Source organism: Miniopterus natalensis, chromosome X, assembly GCF_054644295.1.
Source record: "Miniopterus natalensis isolate mMinNat1 chromosome X, mMinNat1.hap1, whole genome shotgun sequence".
NCBI lineage: Eukaryota > Metazoa > Chordata > Mammalia > Chiroptera > Miniopteridae > Miniopterus > Miniopterus natalensis.
In genome coordinates, this window is record NC_142103.1 from 76,066,550 (window position 1) to 76,085,679 (window position 19,130).

General features: G+C 38.2%; 1 protein-coding gene across 1 annotated transcript in view; it reads left to right on the top strand.

The window, feature by feature from the left end:
* The window catches only part of SLC9A7 (solute carrier family 9 member A7), a 118,005-nt gene that overhangs the window by 42,976 nt on the left and 55,899 nt on the right, over positions 1 to 19,130 (top strand). Inside the window, exons 2-5 of the mRNA XM_016218484.2 lie at positions 6,870 to 7,069; positions 9,222 to 9,299; positions 16,470 to 16,546; positions 18,425 to 18,537. Of these exons, the coding sequence (XP_016073970.2) occupies positions 6,870 to 7,069; positions 9,222 to 9,299; positions 16,470 to 16,546; positions 18,425 to 18,537 (468 nt within the window). The remainder of the gene's footprint in view (positions 1 to 6,869; positions 7,070 to 9,221; positions 9,300 to 16,469; positions 16,547 to 18,424; positions 18,538 to 19,130) is intronic.

Below are 19,130 nucleotides of genomic sequence, written 5' to 3' on the forward strand. Positions count from 1 at the left end.
TGCGAAATATATTAAATAGCACGGACATACCTTGGAGATATTACAGGTTCAGTTCCAGACCACTGTAATAAAGTGAGGATTGCAATGAAGTGAGTCATAATCTTTTTGCTGGTGGAGGGTCTTGCTTTCAATTTATAAAAAATGCGACATCTGTGAAGCACAATAAAACGAGGTACATCTGTATACAAAATAGTATATATAGCTTATGTATGGAGAAAAAAGTTCAGTCATTGAACCCAACTCTGCCTAGTACAGTGAAAGGGAATGAAGTGTTAATTCACATATTCCTTGGAGGAATCTCAAAGGTGTTATGCTGAGTGAGAGAAGCCAGTCTGAAAGGGTCATACATATACTGCATGGTTCCAGTTATTTAACTTTGAAAAGACAAAACTCTAGTAATGGGAAACAAATTAGTGGTTTCTGGGGTTAGATAGGGTGAAGGTGTGACTGTCAAGGAATAGTACGGGGTTTTCTTGGGAGTGATAGAACTGTTTAGTATCCTGATTGTAGTGGTACTTACATGAATTTATATGTGGTTAAAATTCAAAGAACTATATAGCAATAGAAAATAATCAATTTTATTGTAAAACAATTTAAAAAGTAAAAAAATAAAAAGACAACATAAAGAAAGTTTTAAAAAACAGTAAAGAAAAAATAAGCTAAGACTAGGAGGGAATATTTTCAAATCGTGTATTCAATCAGAAACTTGTATCAATACATAAAGATCTCTTACAATTCAATAAAATGACCCAATTTGACTATGGCAAAAGCTTTCAATGAATGAACATTTCACCAAAGAAAATATATGAATGTCCCTTAAGCACATAAAAAAATATTCAACATCATTAGGCATTAAGGAAGTGCAAGTTAAAAACCACAGTGAGATACCAGTTAGCACTCTCTAAAATAGGCATAATCAAAAGACAGTAACAAGTATTGTTTACCATAAGCTGTAACTATCATACATTTCTGGTGGGGATATAGAGTACTACCCTTTCCCAAATGGAAAACAGTTTGGCAGTTTCTTAAAATAGTAAACATAGATTTACATATGACACAGCAGTTCCACTCCTGGGTATCTACCCTAGAGAAATGGAAAGATATGTTAAAGTAGACTTATATATAAATGTTCATAGCAGCATTATTCATAGTAGCAAAAAAGTGGAAACAACTCAAATGCTTATCAACTGGTGAATGTATAAACAAAATATGGTATATCCATGCAATAGAATACTATTTGGTAACAGAGTAATGAAGTACTGATACCTTTCTTCCACATGGATGAACCTTGAAAACATTATGCTTGGTGAAAGAGGCCAGACTCAATATACTACATATTGTGTGATTCCATTTTTATATGAAAAGTCCAGAAAAGATAAATCTGTAGAGACAGAAAGTAGATCAGTAGTTGCCTGGGGCTGGGAGTAAGAAACAGAAAGTGACTGCAAGTCAGAATGTTCCAAAATTAGATTGTAGTGATAGTTGCACAACTCTGTGAATGTACTAAAAATTACTGAATTGTACACTTAAAAATGATGAATTTTATGGTATGTAAATTGTACTTCAGTAAATTGTTTTTAAAAAGTATTTCACTACATATTCAAAATAAATAACAAAAATACTTGAATGAATTCTCCTTGAAACGAATGTATCAATGAATAGCACAGATGCATAATAAGTAGCAGAACAAGTAAAAAAATATTGAAGCACAACCCAAGTACACGGACAATGGTGGGGAGAGGGACTGGGGAGGGGAATGGGATGGGGTGGAATGGGTCATTGGTGAGAAGAAGGGACATCTATAATATTTTAAACAAAATTTAAAAAAATATTGAAAAGACTAACATTCATTCTCAAAAACAGAGTCACTTAAATGATCCCCAAACCTAAAAAGTCATTGTCACAGCTGGGATGGATCTATTGCTTTCTCTTTATTCACTGAATTAGAAATGGTTATCACTATCTTCACACACTGTGTAACTGGGTCTGGGTGGGATGCCTTCAGATGAAGCTTTAGAACTCAGAACAACCTGTACAGTGCTGTAACCAGACCCTCAGTGGTGGCCGAACCAAACTGGTGATTATCTACTCCCAGTAGCCCATCTAAGGGAAGGTGAGGTCTTAGTAGAGAACAGTGCATCCATGCACCTGTTCCCCAACTCTTTAACAAAGGCTTATTAATAGAGACATCTAAATATTGCAGCTGGTGGATGGCTGTCTAGAATTACAGCGAACTGAGTGTTCACCTGTTCAACTGTTCCCAACAATCTCAGTCACAAAAGTGGAAACTGGCACTGGACTAATGGGGGCTTGTTTCTTTAATTACTTCATAGAACTTTTGAGCCACACTTTGTCCATAATTCCATAATTAAATTCTTTCCTCATACCATCAAGTTTTGGATGGGCACATACATAAACTATATGTAGGGTATCATCAGCACAATATACAAATACAGTTATGAAGTGAGTTTTTTCATACCTACAAGTTGAAACAGTCTTGAATTTTTTAAATTGAAAAAGTCTTGAATTTTTGCAGCTTTGGAGTTCACCATCTTGTTCTAAGCCACATCACATGTCAAAGGAATTTCATCTATATTTGCTTTCTGTAAATGGTCAAAACTAAAATTTTTCCTGACATTAGTCATACACCTATGAAATCAGTGATCCTCTATCAGTTGATATCTATGTGCTATTTTTCTGGCTCACACGCATAGTAGATTATTTCTCTTTGTTATATGGAACTCTATGATGTTGTTGATCCTAGAAAATCACTAATGCCTCTGTTGCCCTCCATTGTTTTTTGTGAATACTGAGCATTTTGGGCTTTGAAAAAAATCTAGCGTCATGTTTTGATACCTTGTAGTTATGACCTCTTTACAGTTCCCTTTCAGAGGATGTCTTTTACATATGGCAGATAAAAATATGCCATTCATGTTTTCTCCGTACCTTTGTCCTAATATCTTATTATTTCTTGAAGTGGAAAATGCCAAATGTGAACCTAATATCATAGCAATGACTGTCCTTTTGCTCCATGGACTACAGTGGTAATAAATATGAATCTAAAATGTTTGAGGGGTTACTTAAACTCTACCTTGAATTAGCAGTACTGTATATCCCATTGCTTGGTATATTTTTGGTCAAAACTATCAGGACAGTGTTAACTTTGTATCTTTGTTGAGGTGTTTTTTGTTGACATGTTTTACAACAAGGGGCATCATCACCACCTTTACTGTTAGCGTTTAATCTTTAATATGGATGCATTGGACCCAGATAGGGAGGGAAAGATTTAAGAAGTACTATATAAAAACAATGTTCATCACCTAATAATGCTTATAGATATGATGGTGATGGTTAATAGGGGGGAGTGTAAAGGCATTTCCTATAATTTTCGATTTTGTCTGCAAATAAAAACATCCTATAGGGAAAAAACTCCTGTTTCTCCTTTGCTCTCAGTACTCACATTGGACACTTCTATGACCAGATATGTGGGAATTTCCCCACACTGAGCAATTCTCCAACTCTCTGCTGGATACCAACTGGGTGTCTCACAATTTTACTCAGTTCTGATACTTTACCTGGAAATAGTATCAGATTCCACAGTTCAGGGCTCAGTCCTACAAGACTGTTGCCCCTCCCACTTTAGAGGCCAGTCACAAGTCCAGGTTGTCACCTGTGCTTCTGATCAATTGGCTATAAATCAGAGATTTCCCACAACCCCCTCCTTGGGTTTGATCATTTGCTAGAATATCCCAAAGAGTTTGGGAAAAGAGTTTACTGATTTACTATAAAAAGATATAACTCAGGAACAGCCATATGGAAGAGAAGCATAGGCAAGATATGTGGGAAGGGACACTTGAGTTTCTGTGGTCTCGGAGTACAACACTCTCCCAGCACAGCACCTCCACTTTTCACCAAATCAGAAGTATTAGGGCTTGCTTAAGGCAAAGATAAGCCTTTTACTAAAGAAGTTAACATGCCCAGGGCGTGACTACCTATGGTGACCTGCCCAGTTAGGAATTTGTGATCAGATCACCCCGTGAGGTTACTTTCCTTTTCTCATCCACATGCCTAACTAGGGAGTGAAATAAGAATAAAAAACAATATTAAGTTTGATGTGGAGTGGACAGTGAACCCCAGAGAGCCCTTAGCAGCCTTCTGGCCACCAACAGCCATTTCCATCATAGCTGGGGAGCAGCCATGGCTGCCACAGTCAGCTCTAATCACCACTCCCATTACTGCAACCATGAGCAGCAGGGCTGAGACCTAGCAGCTGCCTGATCCACTTCCTCAGCTCTGCCACCACTCAGTATGACTCCGTGGGCAGGGACAGAGGCAGTGGCAGCCCACTGGTCATCACAATGAAGGTTGGGGGAATAGTAAAATGGTTTATTGTAAGAAACAGACATGGTTTCATCCATGGGAATGACACCAATATTCATTTGTATACCAGCCTGCCGTAAAGAAGAATAACCCCCAGGTAGCACCTTCCCAGTACAGGAGGAAAAGAAACTATAGAATTTGATGTTATTGATGGAGAAAAGGCAGCAAATGTGGTAGGCCCTGGTGGATTTCCAGTTCCAGGCAGTAAATAAGCGGCAGAGTGTAATCGTTATAAACATTATCAATGTTATGGGAGATCTCCATGTGTTTACCAGCAAAATGACCTGAATAAAGAGAATGGGGGGAAGAAGGAGGGATTGTAGAGTGCCCCTAAGTGCCAGGACCAACCACATGCACACGTTTCCCCATGTGGAGACCCTACTGTGGGTGCTGTCCAGAGTATTACAATCCTGTGCAAGGGAAGCAGTCGGGGTGCCGACGATCAGGTTGGAGAAGAACAAAGTAGACCAGGGAGACAGATCACCTATTGGGGTTACAGACTGTGACTCGGAGTCCCTCCTTACCTGGTACAGCAATGAAGAGGAGCAGGGAAATCAAGAAGAGACCCAAGGTGAGTAGCCACCTCAGTAGAGGTGCCCCCAAAACTTCAGTTACCAACATAGACACCCAGAAAACCCTAAACTACAAGATTGCAAAGAGCCCACCTTTGTGAAGTCAGCTCCGAGGCTGAGCAGGAAGGGGATGAGTAGTGAGGACTTACAGTCTCTACCATTACCATCATCTGGGTTAGTCTCTCAACAAAAAGAACTGAATATGAAATTTCCGCAGCAAGACCTGAACAGATGATTGCTGCTAAAAACCTTAAGTGCTTGCTTTGTGCCATTGACCAGATAACTAGAACTATCTGCATTATGGGGTTTTTATCGTTTTTCTCTAAAGCCACCTCTTTTTGGTAATGACCAACATGATGCTTTTTGGATTTTTAAAAAAAGTCTGGTGTTGCCCGGCCGGGCGTGGCTCAGCGGTTGAGTGTCGACCCAGGGTCCAGGCAATCGGGCTTCGATTCCCGGTCAGGGCACATGCCCGGGTTGCGGGCTCGATCCCCAGTCGGGGGCGTGCAGGAGGCAGCTGATCAATGACTCTCTCATCATTGATGTTTCTACCTTTCTATCCCTCTCCTTTCCTCTCTCTGAAATCAATAAAGATATATTAAAAAAAAAATAAAACTCTGGTGTTTTTATATACCTTTAAAAGTTTGAAAATTATTTCATATCAGGTCAACATGATATTATTAAGAACCTGATTTTTAATTTGTAATAAAATTTGACAACTTGTTTTTTTCCACAAAAGGCAGCAAACTGCAAATATCTATTAATACAAGTCAATAATAATAATAGTAATAATAATGCAATACAGAGACAGAGTTTGACTTAAAGAACTCTAAGTTTTCCCTAGATTTTGTATATTTATTCTTCAACAGTGTCTTGTGAGTTTTCATGTGTCTTGGTGATAAGAGACATTATAGAACATATACATAGAATATAGTAAACACTGGTCATTCTTTTTCTCATGTAACTTTCTCCTTCAATGCAGAATGGGACAGGGGAACATTTTACTATGCTGTCTTTTACTATTGCTGGCAAAGAACTGAATATAGAGAGATGTCTGAATTTTTCCTCCTAAGAGAGAAGTGTAGAAAGTGGTGGTTATTTATGTTTTTTTCACATTTCACTCACTTTTCCTTGGGCATGTGTGACTCATGTCCAGGATCAGGGGAACACATTCCTCCCGCACTCGTGGGGCTGAATGCTTATGCACGACTTTGCTGGAGGGTGGGGTGGGGGGTTCCTAATGGGAAAACCTTACTAAGAAGAAATGAGACTTAAAGACTTGTAGGGAATTATTTTAGCTGTATCATAGCCACAGGCCCAAGAAGTTGGCTCCACAGTCCCCGAATCATGACTGCAAAAATGTGCACTGTGGTGTTTAGTTTCCCAAGGGATATAATTACTTTTTCCATGATACCCAGTCCTTGAAATGACCTGAACAAAAACATTTCTTTTTATCTCCTACCTCTTATGTAGCAAAGCAAATTGCATTTGTTGCAACTAGAAATTTCCGCAGTGCATCCAGGTCCTTGTTGGCAGATGGCAGCAGGACTGGCCTGAGGGCTGCTGCTGGTGCAAATCAAAGAGCTCAGAAGTTCTGCCCTGGGCAGAAAAAAATTGCTTCTTATCATCCCTTCTTCATTCACCAAAAGCCTGAGAAATGAGATATGATCAGTTGTTAAAAGTACTCAGTGCCATAATAACCATGAAATATACTCTCCTACCTTGTCCTCCTGGTGGCTGAGGGATGCTTAACCCTTTTGAAGGACTGTGCAGTCTCTTCTAAACCTCACACCCTGTACCTGAGCTCTAAGATTACTTCTGAGTTTCTTACTTGTTGAAAATCATCCATGCCATTATTTCTATGCTCTCTCTGTCCTTCCACAGGCCTGATGTGTTTTTTCCCTCACTCTGTTTCAGGACTCATCGTCGGGGTGATCCTGAGGTACGGCACCCCTGCCACCAGTGGCCATGACAAGTCACTCAGCTGCACTCAGGAAGACAGGGCCTTCAGCACATTGTTAGTGAATGTCAGTGGGAAGTTCTTTGAATACACCCTGAAAGGAGAAATCAGCCCTGGCAAGATCAACAGTGTAGAGCAGAATGACATGCTGAGGAAGGTGAGCTGGGGACATTTAGTGGTTGTTGTCTGATATGGTTTTTGACTTCCAATTTGATCTTGACCTTATGGAGAGAAATCCTTTTAAACTCATAGAGCATAGGCAGCATTCCTGCCCCTCAGTTTTACTAGGAAGCTTTTGGGCTATGATGAAGAGAAGAAGGAACCATATTTGAACTTGAGCCCTCAGCTTTGCTAGGATCAGTAGCTGACTTGGCCCATTGATGGTGCAGTAGGTTTGTACATCCCCATTCGGCTGTCTCTCTAATCCCTATCTTTTCTTTATTGTGTCTTTTGTTATGGTTTAGGGAGGAGGTTGTTTCTTTCTTAAGATTGGTTTCACTTTCAGCTTGTTTATTCAGAGTTCAGAAGTATAATTCTTAGTTCTTCATGGTTCATTTGCTGTATTCTATAAAAATTGAGTATCCCCTCTCATTGGTGATTGATGCCAAAGGCTTATTATTCAGAGGAAGAATATCTTCTTGTCTTAGAATTTGAGTTCAAACATTGGTTTTCATTTGATGTTGGGGGTAGCTAAAATACTCCACAGGGAAAAGGATAGGATTCTATGTCTCCTTACTTGGATGATTTCCAGCATAAGTAAGAGATTAGTATTTATCCTCATATATTCTATTACCATATAGACCTGGGCTTATCAGCAGGAAGGCTTCTAGACAAAGTCTGGGGGATCAAACTTGTGGGAACCCCTTTTAATATGGAATAAGTCTAATGTGTCTGAAGGCTTGCAGTCAAATTCAAAGTATAGCCTATGCTCCAAAAATTAAATTGTTATTGATCTCAAGATGTACCCTAATCCTCAAAGAAAATTATTCTTGACCTGGAGCATTCAACATGTCCATCTTCTCCATGTCCCAAATGGCAGTTCTAGTGAGCTCTTTGCTTTCAACCCTTCATAAGCATTCATGGGATGATATGGGTGTCAGGAAACTCTTGTGCTGCTTCACACATTACTGGGTTTAGTGATTTCCAGCAAATTTCACTCTCTTTGGCCCCAGTGTCCTCATACTGGATAGGTATTGTCCAAATTCCTTTCTCATTCTGACAGTCCCTGCTTCTCAGGACTACTCTTATCTTCAGCAAGAAGATAGACTAAAACATAATTTTGAGAGAACCATTCTATTTTTAATTAGACTGGTTAACATTTTCATTTTCTAAAGAGAAATGCTAATTTTACTTTTAATAATTAGAATGAAGATTTAAAATAATTAATTGAAATAACAGCCAAAAAATATATTAACATGAACAATTTTTTTAAAAAGGTTAGGAGGTTTATAGAATGGTTGTTTTTGGGGTGTGATAAGACTTTGCTGTCTAATAGTTTCACAGTTATTTACCTGTATCAAACTCACAGGTAATTTTAGTTCCTGTACAACTGCTGAATTTATGTCAATGTTTAGGAAGCCATCAACATTACTGGAGACTTTGATCTAGGCCACATCATGTATCTCAGAAGGCTGGCCACTCAAGAGACTTAAATTTGGTAGAATTATATCTATAAATGATTCTGTGGGAGGATCCAGAAAATTAATAAAGAATTATGACTGCATCTTTTATTGCAGTTGAACCTTCATAAAGGTTTGATAAAAATCAAGATGTTTTTACTTTTTTTTTTTTTTTTAATTGATTTTAGAGAGAGAGGGGAAGGGAGAAGGATAGAGAGATAGAAACATCAATGAGAAAGAAACATCAATTGGCTGCCTTCTGCATGCACCTACTGGGGATTGAGCCTGCAACCTGGGCATATGCTCTGACCTTGAATCAAACTGGTGAACTCTTGGTTCATGGGTGGATACTCAACCACTGAGCACACCAGCTGGGCGAGATGTTTTTATTTGTTGTTTAAAAACATTGACCAGAAGCTTTCTATGAGGTCTCAAAATTCCATTTGTACTATTGTGTCTTGTGTGTTAAACAGCAGGCCAAGAGCACAACTCAGAAGTGTTATGTGGAAAAGAACATGCCAGTCCACAGGGGAGCTGTGGCTTCTTTTGTGATGAGCTCATGATTTTTCACATTTATGTTATGTGCTTTAAATATTCAAACTTTAGCCAGTGGTTTAAAATATTAAGTAAATACTATAGCACTAATTGGTATTAAACTAAAAATGGGCTTTTTTCTTTCTAAACTTTTAGGTAACATTTGATCCAGAGGTCTTTTTCAACATTCTGCTGCCTCCAATTATTTTCCATGCTGGATACAGTTTGAAGAAGGTAAGAGATTTTTGCCAGTATTTCTCTCCCCCCCCCCCCCCAAGCTTAGAAGTAGTCACAAATTATCCACAGATAATAACATAATGACATTCTTGGGGTGAATTTTCATAAAACAAAAGTTTTGTGTAGTTGAAAAATGAAATATAAACACATTCCAAAATAATGCTCATGATAGTACACATGTGTGTGTGGTATATACAGGTAATGCCACAAGTGGGTCTACCTGTACCAATAACTTCATGGAAACTATGGAAACAATTCCCATGGCAAACAGATTTCTTGCTGGTTGACCTTTTAATAGTGTTATTGCTTGTTTTAAAGTTTTACTTTCTCTTGAGAGGTAGAAAGGCTTTAAATTATGTAACCAGTATGATTTTTTGCCAGTATTTCTTAAAGCATGGGAGTCTCTGTGTTAATTTACCTGCATAATTTTCTAGTTTTTTCCTTCTCCCAGACTGCTTATTACTGTGTTCTGTGCCCACTCAGAGACTATAGTTGACTCATAATCAGTGATTCTTTTCTGTTTTAAAACCCAGAACTCAAATACATTGCCAGTGGGAATGTAAAATGACACCACCACTCTGAAAAACAGTTTCGCAGTTTCTTATAAAACTAGAGTTGAAATTCCCATATGACCCAGCAATTTTATTCCCGAGGACTTATCCCAGAGAAATGAAAACTTATGTTCACACCAAAACCTGTATATGATTATTCATAGCAACTTTATTCGTAATAGCCTCAGACTGGAAACAACTAAGTTGTCCTACAATAGGTGAACGGTTAAATGAACATCTATACCATGGAATACTATTCACTGATAAAATGCAATAAACTACTGAAACACACAACAATCGGGATGGATCTCAAAGGCATTATGCTGAGTGAAGAAAATGCAATTACAAAAAGTCACATACTATATGATATCATTTATATAGCATTCTATAAATGACAAAATTATAGGGATGGAGAACAGATTAGTGGTTTCTGGGGACTAGGGATGTGGGAGTGAGGGGAATGAGCATGACTATAAAGGGGTAGCATGAGGGACATTTTTGTGATGATAGAACACTTTTTTATCTTGATCGCAGTGGTGCTTACATGGATCTACACATGCAATAAAATGACATAGAACTATGCACACATATTGTGCTAATGTCATTTTCCTGGTTTTGATATTGTACTGCAGATATAACCAGTGGAGGAAACTGGGTGAAGGTACATGGGCCCTCTCTGTGCCAGCTTTGCAACTTCTGTGAATCTATAATTACTCCAAAACAGAAAGTTTAAAAAATTGATCCTGATTATTGAGAGTCATTGTGTTCAGCAGCAAGGTAGGGCCTAAGCCCCTAGTTATTTAAAATACCAAATACCTTTACAAATAATGCTAGTGGCTCCCTTCCTGCCTCATTGTGGGAGTATTCTGTAAAAATTTAGCCTCCAAAAAGGCCTTCCTCCCTCAAGCTCAGGAGCTTGTTTCAGCTCTCTTTCTGAATAGAGACTAAAGGAAACTTTTTCAGTGAACCTAGAGAAGGGAGATCTTGGCTGCCAGTAAAACTCAGTAACATCCTTAGGAACTAGAGAATGCCTTTCCAATTGATAAACCTCTAGATACATTAATCCAGAAAAAAAAGAAACAAATTACCTATATCAGGGATGAAAGGGGGAAACATCATGACAGGCACTTCAGACATTAAAAAGACTATAGTGGAACACTACAAACAACTTTGTGGAATTAAATTTGACAACCCAGCTGAAATGGACAAGTTCCTTGAAAGATACAAAAGACCAAAACTGACCCAAGAAGAGATAGAAAACTTGAACAGCCCTATATTAATTAAAGAAATTGAGTTCATCATTTAAAACCTTTCCACACTCCCAAATGGCTTCACTGGTGAAGTCTATCTAGCAATTAAGGAAGAAATAATATTGGTCCTATACAAACTCTTTCAGAAGATAGAGGAGGGAGCACTTCCAACTCATTTTATGAGAAGACACCTGCCCATTAGGCTGGTTCTTTTGTCAAAGCAACTCTGCAGTTTTCAAAGGTTTTTAAACTATTTCCAATCAACGTAAACATAGTTATACTTTAAAGTTTATCTGACACAGACTTTATAAGAATGTGAGGGTAGTAGATTAGCCCCCACCCCTTCTCCCTCAGGTTTCCAACACATTGATAAACAGACAGACACAAGGAGCTGACTGACAAGTGAATGATCCATTTATGACCCAAAGTCCCTGGTAATGCATGTTGGATGATGTGGTTTAGTCCTTAGTTTTAGGGCTGCTTGCTACACATAATGAACTGAAGACAGATGCCCTTTAGTTGCCAGCTCAGTCTCCGTCACAAGTAGGGAGGCTGAAATGGAGAAATCCTAGAAATTGCTGGGCCTCTTTTGCTGTTAGCATGGAGACTAGAAGAACAAGAACAGTCCCCTACCTTGCACAAGAGGATCAAGATGGCAAGTCAGTGTCAAGCCAGTCTCCCCCTTCAGAGATCAAATGACTCCTTTCCACTGTATCACCTTTGGGAGAGGAGGAATGAAACATAAGTCCCCTCTCCATGATGGATGCTTGAGTAGCAGGAGGCTGTGTTTCTGCACACTAGCCCAACATATATTTGTACACACCCATACATGTAGAAAGTGTCTTGCATTTTACTGGTGATGAACCTGACCTCAGAATTATTAAGTGGCATCTATGAGGTTACATAGATGATGAGGGACTGAGTCAAGGTTATGGACTATCCGTCTGACCCCAGTGCCCAGGGTGTCCATCTTTGCTACACTCCCTCTGGATTTAGATTTTCTGTACAAAAAAATGTATCTTTTTTCTGACTAATCTATTGGGTTGCCAAAGTCATCTGAATCTATGCGTCAACTATTGACATGTAACAGATGAGAGATGGTTTTATGGATATAAATAATGTTATTCTTTATCTAAATGAAGATTTGGGAACTCCTCTTAAGATTGAATGGGTGATGAATAATTTAGTATTTTAAATAACTAATCTTAATGTATAACCATAGTTATAGTTGCTTTCAAATAAAACCAAATCATTGGTTGTGAAAGCCACTCTAATGACCAAGAAGCATTTTAGTTTTTTCCCAGCCTTCCCTTTGTCAGCTTCATTTTCTCAGAAGAAAAACAACAGACTTTGCCAGTTACCAATTTAAACTGTTTTTGAAATGCTAGTCTTTCAGGTTATCAACTATTAGTTTAATCTCTTTCCTTTTTAGCCATCATAAAGACACTTAAATTGTTGGTTCTTACATGGTTGCCATCTCTGATTAAACCTGCTGTCAATGGAATGTGTAATAAATATTTTACCATTTACCACAGGTATGTAAACATATATTCGGACCCTTCGACATATGCACATATAGTTGTCATGTAGACATGGCCTTTTTTTTTTTTCTAAGCTGAAAAAGTATCATTGCAATTAGCTTTGATTTTTGTGCTGCTGCTCATGGTTTGCTTTCAGGGCATTGGCAAAGAAGAAATTCACCTATAGAAGCCTTAATTTTTGGTGATTTCCCCCAGCAAACACACACACACACACACACACACATATTAAAATTAGTCAGTGGTAGAAGATGGGGTTTCCCAAAAAGTAGGAATGCTAGGCTTAGAATGGTAGGAATTGATATGTCAGGTAGGTTTTCATCATGAGCAAACTTTTGTTAAAAAAAATATATCTTTATTGATTTCAGAGAGAGGAAAGGAGAGGAAGAGAGAGAGATAGAAACAGCAATGATGAGAGAGTCATTGATAGGCTGCCTCCTGCATGCCTTCGACTGGGGATTTAACCCCCAACCCGGGCATGTGCCCTGACCAGGAATCAAACCCTGATTGCCTGGATCCTAGGTCGACACTCAACCGCTGAGCCATGCCCGGCTGGGTGAGCAAACTTTCTCATGCTGATCTTAGCCTTATATTCTTGAAGGCTTTACCAGGGCATGTCATCTCCTTTTGTCTCTTTGTTCCATTCTGTCATGGAGAGGGGAAAGTAGGGGAGACTCTAAACCAGTGATGACCATGTGAACCACACGACAGTGTGTACTATCATGACCACATAAGAAGACAAAAGACATAGAATTCCACTAGACACCTGTTTTTTTTCCCCTAAAAGGATGTGGTGGGAATTGAGAAGGATAGCTTGTGCAGTGAGAGTGCAGTAACCTGGGGTTAGAGCACTTGCTCTCCAGTTCTGGTGCTATGGTTTGGTGGCCGTGTGAGCTCTCATCATGTGAACCTTTAGCCTAGATGTCTCTTATATAAAATGGTTTAAATAACACTTTCCTGATCAGGTCATTGTGAGAATTGGATGAGCTAATATATGTGAAAGTACAGTAGATCCTTGAACAACATGGCTTTGAACTGCATGTGCCCACTTAATACATGGATTTTTTTTCAATAAATATTGTAAATGTATTTCTCTTCCTTATGATTCTCTTAATAACATTTTCTTTTCTGTAGCTTACTTTATTATAAGAATACAGTATATAATACATAGAGCATACAAAATATGTGTTAATCAATTATTAGTAGTTAAGTTTTGGGGGAGTCAAAAGTTATATGCGGATTTTTGACTGTGGGGGTTGGTGCATGCTCCTAAATTGTTCAAGGGTCAACTGTAGTTTCGTAAACCATGAAGTATACAGTTAAATACTAGGTATAATAATACATAAATAAGATGCATGTTATACCTTTTCAACGTGCAGTAAAACCTCATTTCATATCAGCAGATATAAATGGGGATTCCTAATTGTGTGTGTAATTTTAGAATATATTTTGAGTGTATTTTTGGTGGCAGATTTACATTCCTATTTTTTTGCTTTGACTAATATCATGAATATGAATTCTTTTAATATATTCAAACTAATCATAGGAATGGTTACCCAAAAGAAAGCTGAGTGGCAAGGGAAAGCACATCTGGTATTTTTACAGTGAATTTATTGGAGTGACATTGGTTAACAAAATTATGTAGGTTTTAGGAGTACAATTCTACAATTTGTCATCTGCATATTGTGTTGTATGTTTACCACCCCAAGACAAGTCTCCTTTTATCACCACTTATCCCCCTTTACCCTCTTCTACCTCCACCCTCCCCTTTTCCTCTGGTAATCACCATGCTGTAGTCTGTGTCTATGAGTTTGTTTGTTTTTTATGTTGAAATCCTAACTCCACACCTGAGAATGTGACTGCATTTGGAGGCAGTCTTTTTAAAAAATTTATCAGGGTGACATTGGTTAATAAAATTATATAGGTGTACAATTCTATAACACATCATCTATATATTGTATTGTGTGTTCACCACCCCAAACCAAACCTCCTTCCGTCACCATTTACCCTCTTTTACCTTCCCCCACCCCCTCTTCCCTCTGGCAATCACTATCCTGTTGTCTGTGTCCATGAGTCTTCATTTTTTTCTTTGCTTAATTTCTTCATCCTTCTTACCAGCCCCAACCCCTTCCCCTCTGACAGCTGTCAGTCTGTTCTCTGTATCCATGAGTCTGTCTCCACTTTGTTAGTTATTAAAATTTGTTCCTGAATACTTCACATGAGTTTCATTGATCTCATGTTTCATCCCTGATGCACTTTGAGCCCTCCCTGATTTAAGCCCTTGCTGGAGCTTTTAGAGGCAAGTAGATCTCACAGTTATTGATTTTTTTGGGGAAATCTAATATTTTCAAAACTTTGGTGTATAAATACATTAGCTTAAAAATAACTGGTTTAAGAGGCAAACATAGTGTGTCCATAATATGTACAGGCAGCACGGTCATTTGGTGACTGTGGTATGGCAAGCCCTTGAAGGTTTCTTTTCTGAGCAGGTGAGGTTGCTTAGGGACAGTAGGCATTCCTTGACACCTTTTTCAGCCTCAAAGAGAGGCAAGCATTGGGGAAGGACAAAGCCAAGTCCTCAGATCCTCTGTCTAGAATTCAAGCAGAGGATGCCCACAGCCCTTTATCTGGTCATATTTCATGGTTGCTGCTCTATCCAGGCTAAGTTTTTCTTGTGCTCAGCTGGCATGCTGGTACTCTCCTGATTTTTTTTTTAAAAAATATATTTTTATTGATTTTAGAGAGAGAGGAAGGGAGAGGGATAGAGAGATAGAAACATCAATGAGAGAACAACATCGATTGGCTGCCTCCTGCACGCCCCCTACTGGGAATTGAACCTATGACCTCTTGGTTCATAGGTGGTGCTCAACCACTGAGCCACACCCGCCAGTCTCTCTTGCCTTTTTAAATTTTAAGATAAAGCATTCCTGACCCCTACTTAATTAGGGTGTTTGGGTGATTTTGTTTGTCTGTTTTTGTTAAATAGTTCTGATTGTCCAGTGAAAACAGCTTATGCCTTGAGTAGTAAGAACCATGGCTCCAAGAACAGGGATTTTCCCCGTCAGAATATCTGACAGCCTTAATGATTTATGAGCAGTAACTCTGTGTGTGTGAGAGTGTGTGTATGTTTTAAGGTAGCCAGTGAATGTACAGAGGCATTAAGAGGAGTACAGTTTTGCCACTTCTTTCTGAATAATACCTTATATCTGTGTAACTATAATTTTCTCATTTCTTCTTGTTTCTCATTTCTAGTTGTTTCTCATTGCTTTACATCTATCTTTCCCAGGCTCTCAAAGTTAATCCAGATGAATATCAGGAGACACTGCAGATGCAATGAGCCAGTATTTAGGACATTCTGTTTTCTGGTACTGAATTAAGTAGAAAGCTCCTTAGATAGCACTTTCATACTTTATTAGTTTCAAACTTGTATCTGTAATGATCTTCTAAGGTTCCACCAGAACTAGAAGTGACTAGCTGAATCACTAGAGTAAAATGGTTTGGGTTAAATCTATGAAAATGATTGGTCTACTTACATGTGCACACACACACACACACGCACACTCAATGTAATTTAATATAGTTAGTTGCAGTAGTCTTGTCTGAAATTTACTAAGCCCTTGCTTGCTTACTCAGTGATTGGTAAAGACAAAGGACATTTAAAAACCATGATGTTTAAAGGCTAAATAGCATTATTCAGGAGTAACTTCAGTTATGACTTGATATAATAGAAATAGTAAGTAGAGTTTTACTTTTTAGAGACTTTTACTGTGTTTCTAATGCTCACTGTAAAAAATCACAATATGATTCCTGCTTTTTTGTTTTATTCAGAGACACTTTTTCAGAAATCTTGGGTCTATTCTGGCCTATGCCTTTTTGGGGACTGCCGTTTCCTGCTTCATTATCGGGTAAGGCACTCTTTGTCATATAACTTAACACATTTCCAAAGAGATGAGATCCACATGGGCCCACAGAGTCAAGTATTTTCCCCAGCTTTATTGAGATACAGTTGACACATAACATTGTGTAAGTTTAAGATGTACAACGTGTTGATTTGATACATTTATAAATTGCAAAATGATTACCAGCATAGCATTAGCTAACACCTTCATCCTCTCACATAGTTACCATTTTTTTGTGGTGAGAACATTTGAGACCTACTCTTTTATCAACATTCCAGTATATGATACAACGTATTGGCTATAATAACCAAGCTGTACATTAGCTCTCCAAACATGTTAATCTTATTACTGGAAGTTTGTACCCTTTGAGCAACATTTCCCCACCCCCAGCCCCTGGCAATCATCAGAGTCCAGTAGTTTGATATTTATGGTGATGCATTTAAGCTCTAAAGCTACATTGTCCAGTGTGGTAGCTATTAGCCATGTGTGGCTATTTAAATTAAAACTAAAATTAATTGAAATAAAATTATACCTAGTTCCCAGATCTTGGTTTCTAATATTATTTGCCAATAAAAAGAATCAGGGCCCTTTGCAGAAGTGGTTGATTCTAAGGCTGGGGCAGCAAATATACAAGATGAGAATGGAGAATCTTATAATGCCAAAAGGTAAGGAAGTACTCATAAATCAAGCAAACATTGGTGATGATGGGAGGCAAGATGGGGAAAAAGCTGCCAGAGAGAAGTCTAGTAACCATGTCTAAGCTTGTGGTAGAAGGAAATGAAGAGGAAGGTGTGGTTTCAGCAAATATTTAAAGGGTTGATGAAAGAAGCCTTTGATAAGCAACAAAGGGCAAATCAAATCTGTATCACAGAGTTACTATAAATTGAAATAGAACCATTCAAGTGTCTGGAACAGTGACGGGCACAAAGTAAGCAAACATTAAGTTATAGTTATTCTCAAAAGGATTAAATTCTGCAAATAGTTCTTGAGCTCCTAGCTTAGTCAATTTACTTGTTCTGGGCACCCAGGATATAAAAGTGAGCAAGGACATGGTTCTGACCATCAAGAATCTTATCAGAAGATTGGCTTTAGGGTGTAATGAGTCTATTCTGTGGTTATTTTTATTCTCTTAACCCCTGCAGCTGCTGCCACTGCGTGCACACACACACATACACACACACACACACAGAGCAACATGTACTAGGTCTTTTAACACTCCTCACTCTTCATAATTTGTAAGCTGTCCTGTAGGAAATGTGCTCTCACCAAGTTTGGTGGTCCCTCTTGGGCCACATATTCTGCACAGCATGAGGAGGGCTGCTGCTGGCCTGCCAAACCCATGCAAAGAATGAGAGGCCAGATATGTTGATGGGTACACTGATATTTTAATTGGATTTTTAGAGTTTTGCCTCTTTGAAATAATTCTTGGCAGGAAAAGTTGATCACTTGAATCTTTGTGGCTAACCCATTTTATTTCCTCTCCAACTTCATCCAGTCCACTCATTTCCATGACTTTCAATGCACTATCTTAGAACCCTGTGAGTTTTATAGCAATTTGTTACACATTATACAGGTTTCTTTCTCTTTCTCTCCTCTCAATTACCTAGCTGTTTAAGATGCCTTTGTAAGTAAGCACAACTTTTAAAAATGGGATGTTCAGATGTTTCAGCAAGATGATATTAACTGCAAACTATTACTTGGTGCCAAAGTCTTATTGCACATATTCCTGGTAAGTGTCCAACCACAGCAGCTGCCTGATGTTTTCATGACTCTCTCTTGAAGTACAGTATTCTAGTACTACTCTGTTGCATATTTGCTAGTTTACTCAATTGGGAGAGTTTTTTATTTTTCTCTTCTGATATAGTTTGTCTTCATTTCTTACAGAAATCTCATGTATGGTGTGGTGAAGCTTATGAAGATGGTGGGACAGCTCTCCGATAAATTTTACTACACAGATTGTCTCTTTTTTGGAGCAATTATCTCTGCCACTGACCCAGGTATTTTCATATTTGGCATTATTATTATGATATTTCATTATTTAAATCTTAAAAAGTTCAGAGTAATTGTGAACTTTTGTTTCAGTAGGGAGACTGTAGTATTAACATGGAATGGTGGAGGAATAGACTACTAAGTGGTCTAACAGACTTAGATGGCTTTTCTAAGAAAGTCATGTATTTCCCTATTGTTATTATAATTAATTGTGGTAAAACATATAACAAAGTTTACCATTTTAACCATTTTTAACTGTACAGTTCAGTAGTGTTAAGTGTATTCACATTATTATCTAACCAACCTCTAGAACTTTTTCATTTTGTAAAATTGGAAATAGATATCCCCATTAAACAACTCCCCATTCCCCCTCCCCCAGCCCCTGGCAACCACTCTTCTACTTTCTGTCTCCATAAGTATGACTGCTCTAGATACCTCATATAAGTGGAATCATATATTTGTCTTTTTGTGACTGACTTATTTCACTTCTCATAATATTTTCAAGGTTCATCCATGTTATATATAGCATGTGTCAGAATTTCCTTCCTTTTTAAGCCCAAATAATATTCTGTTATCCGTATATACTGCATTTTGTTTATCC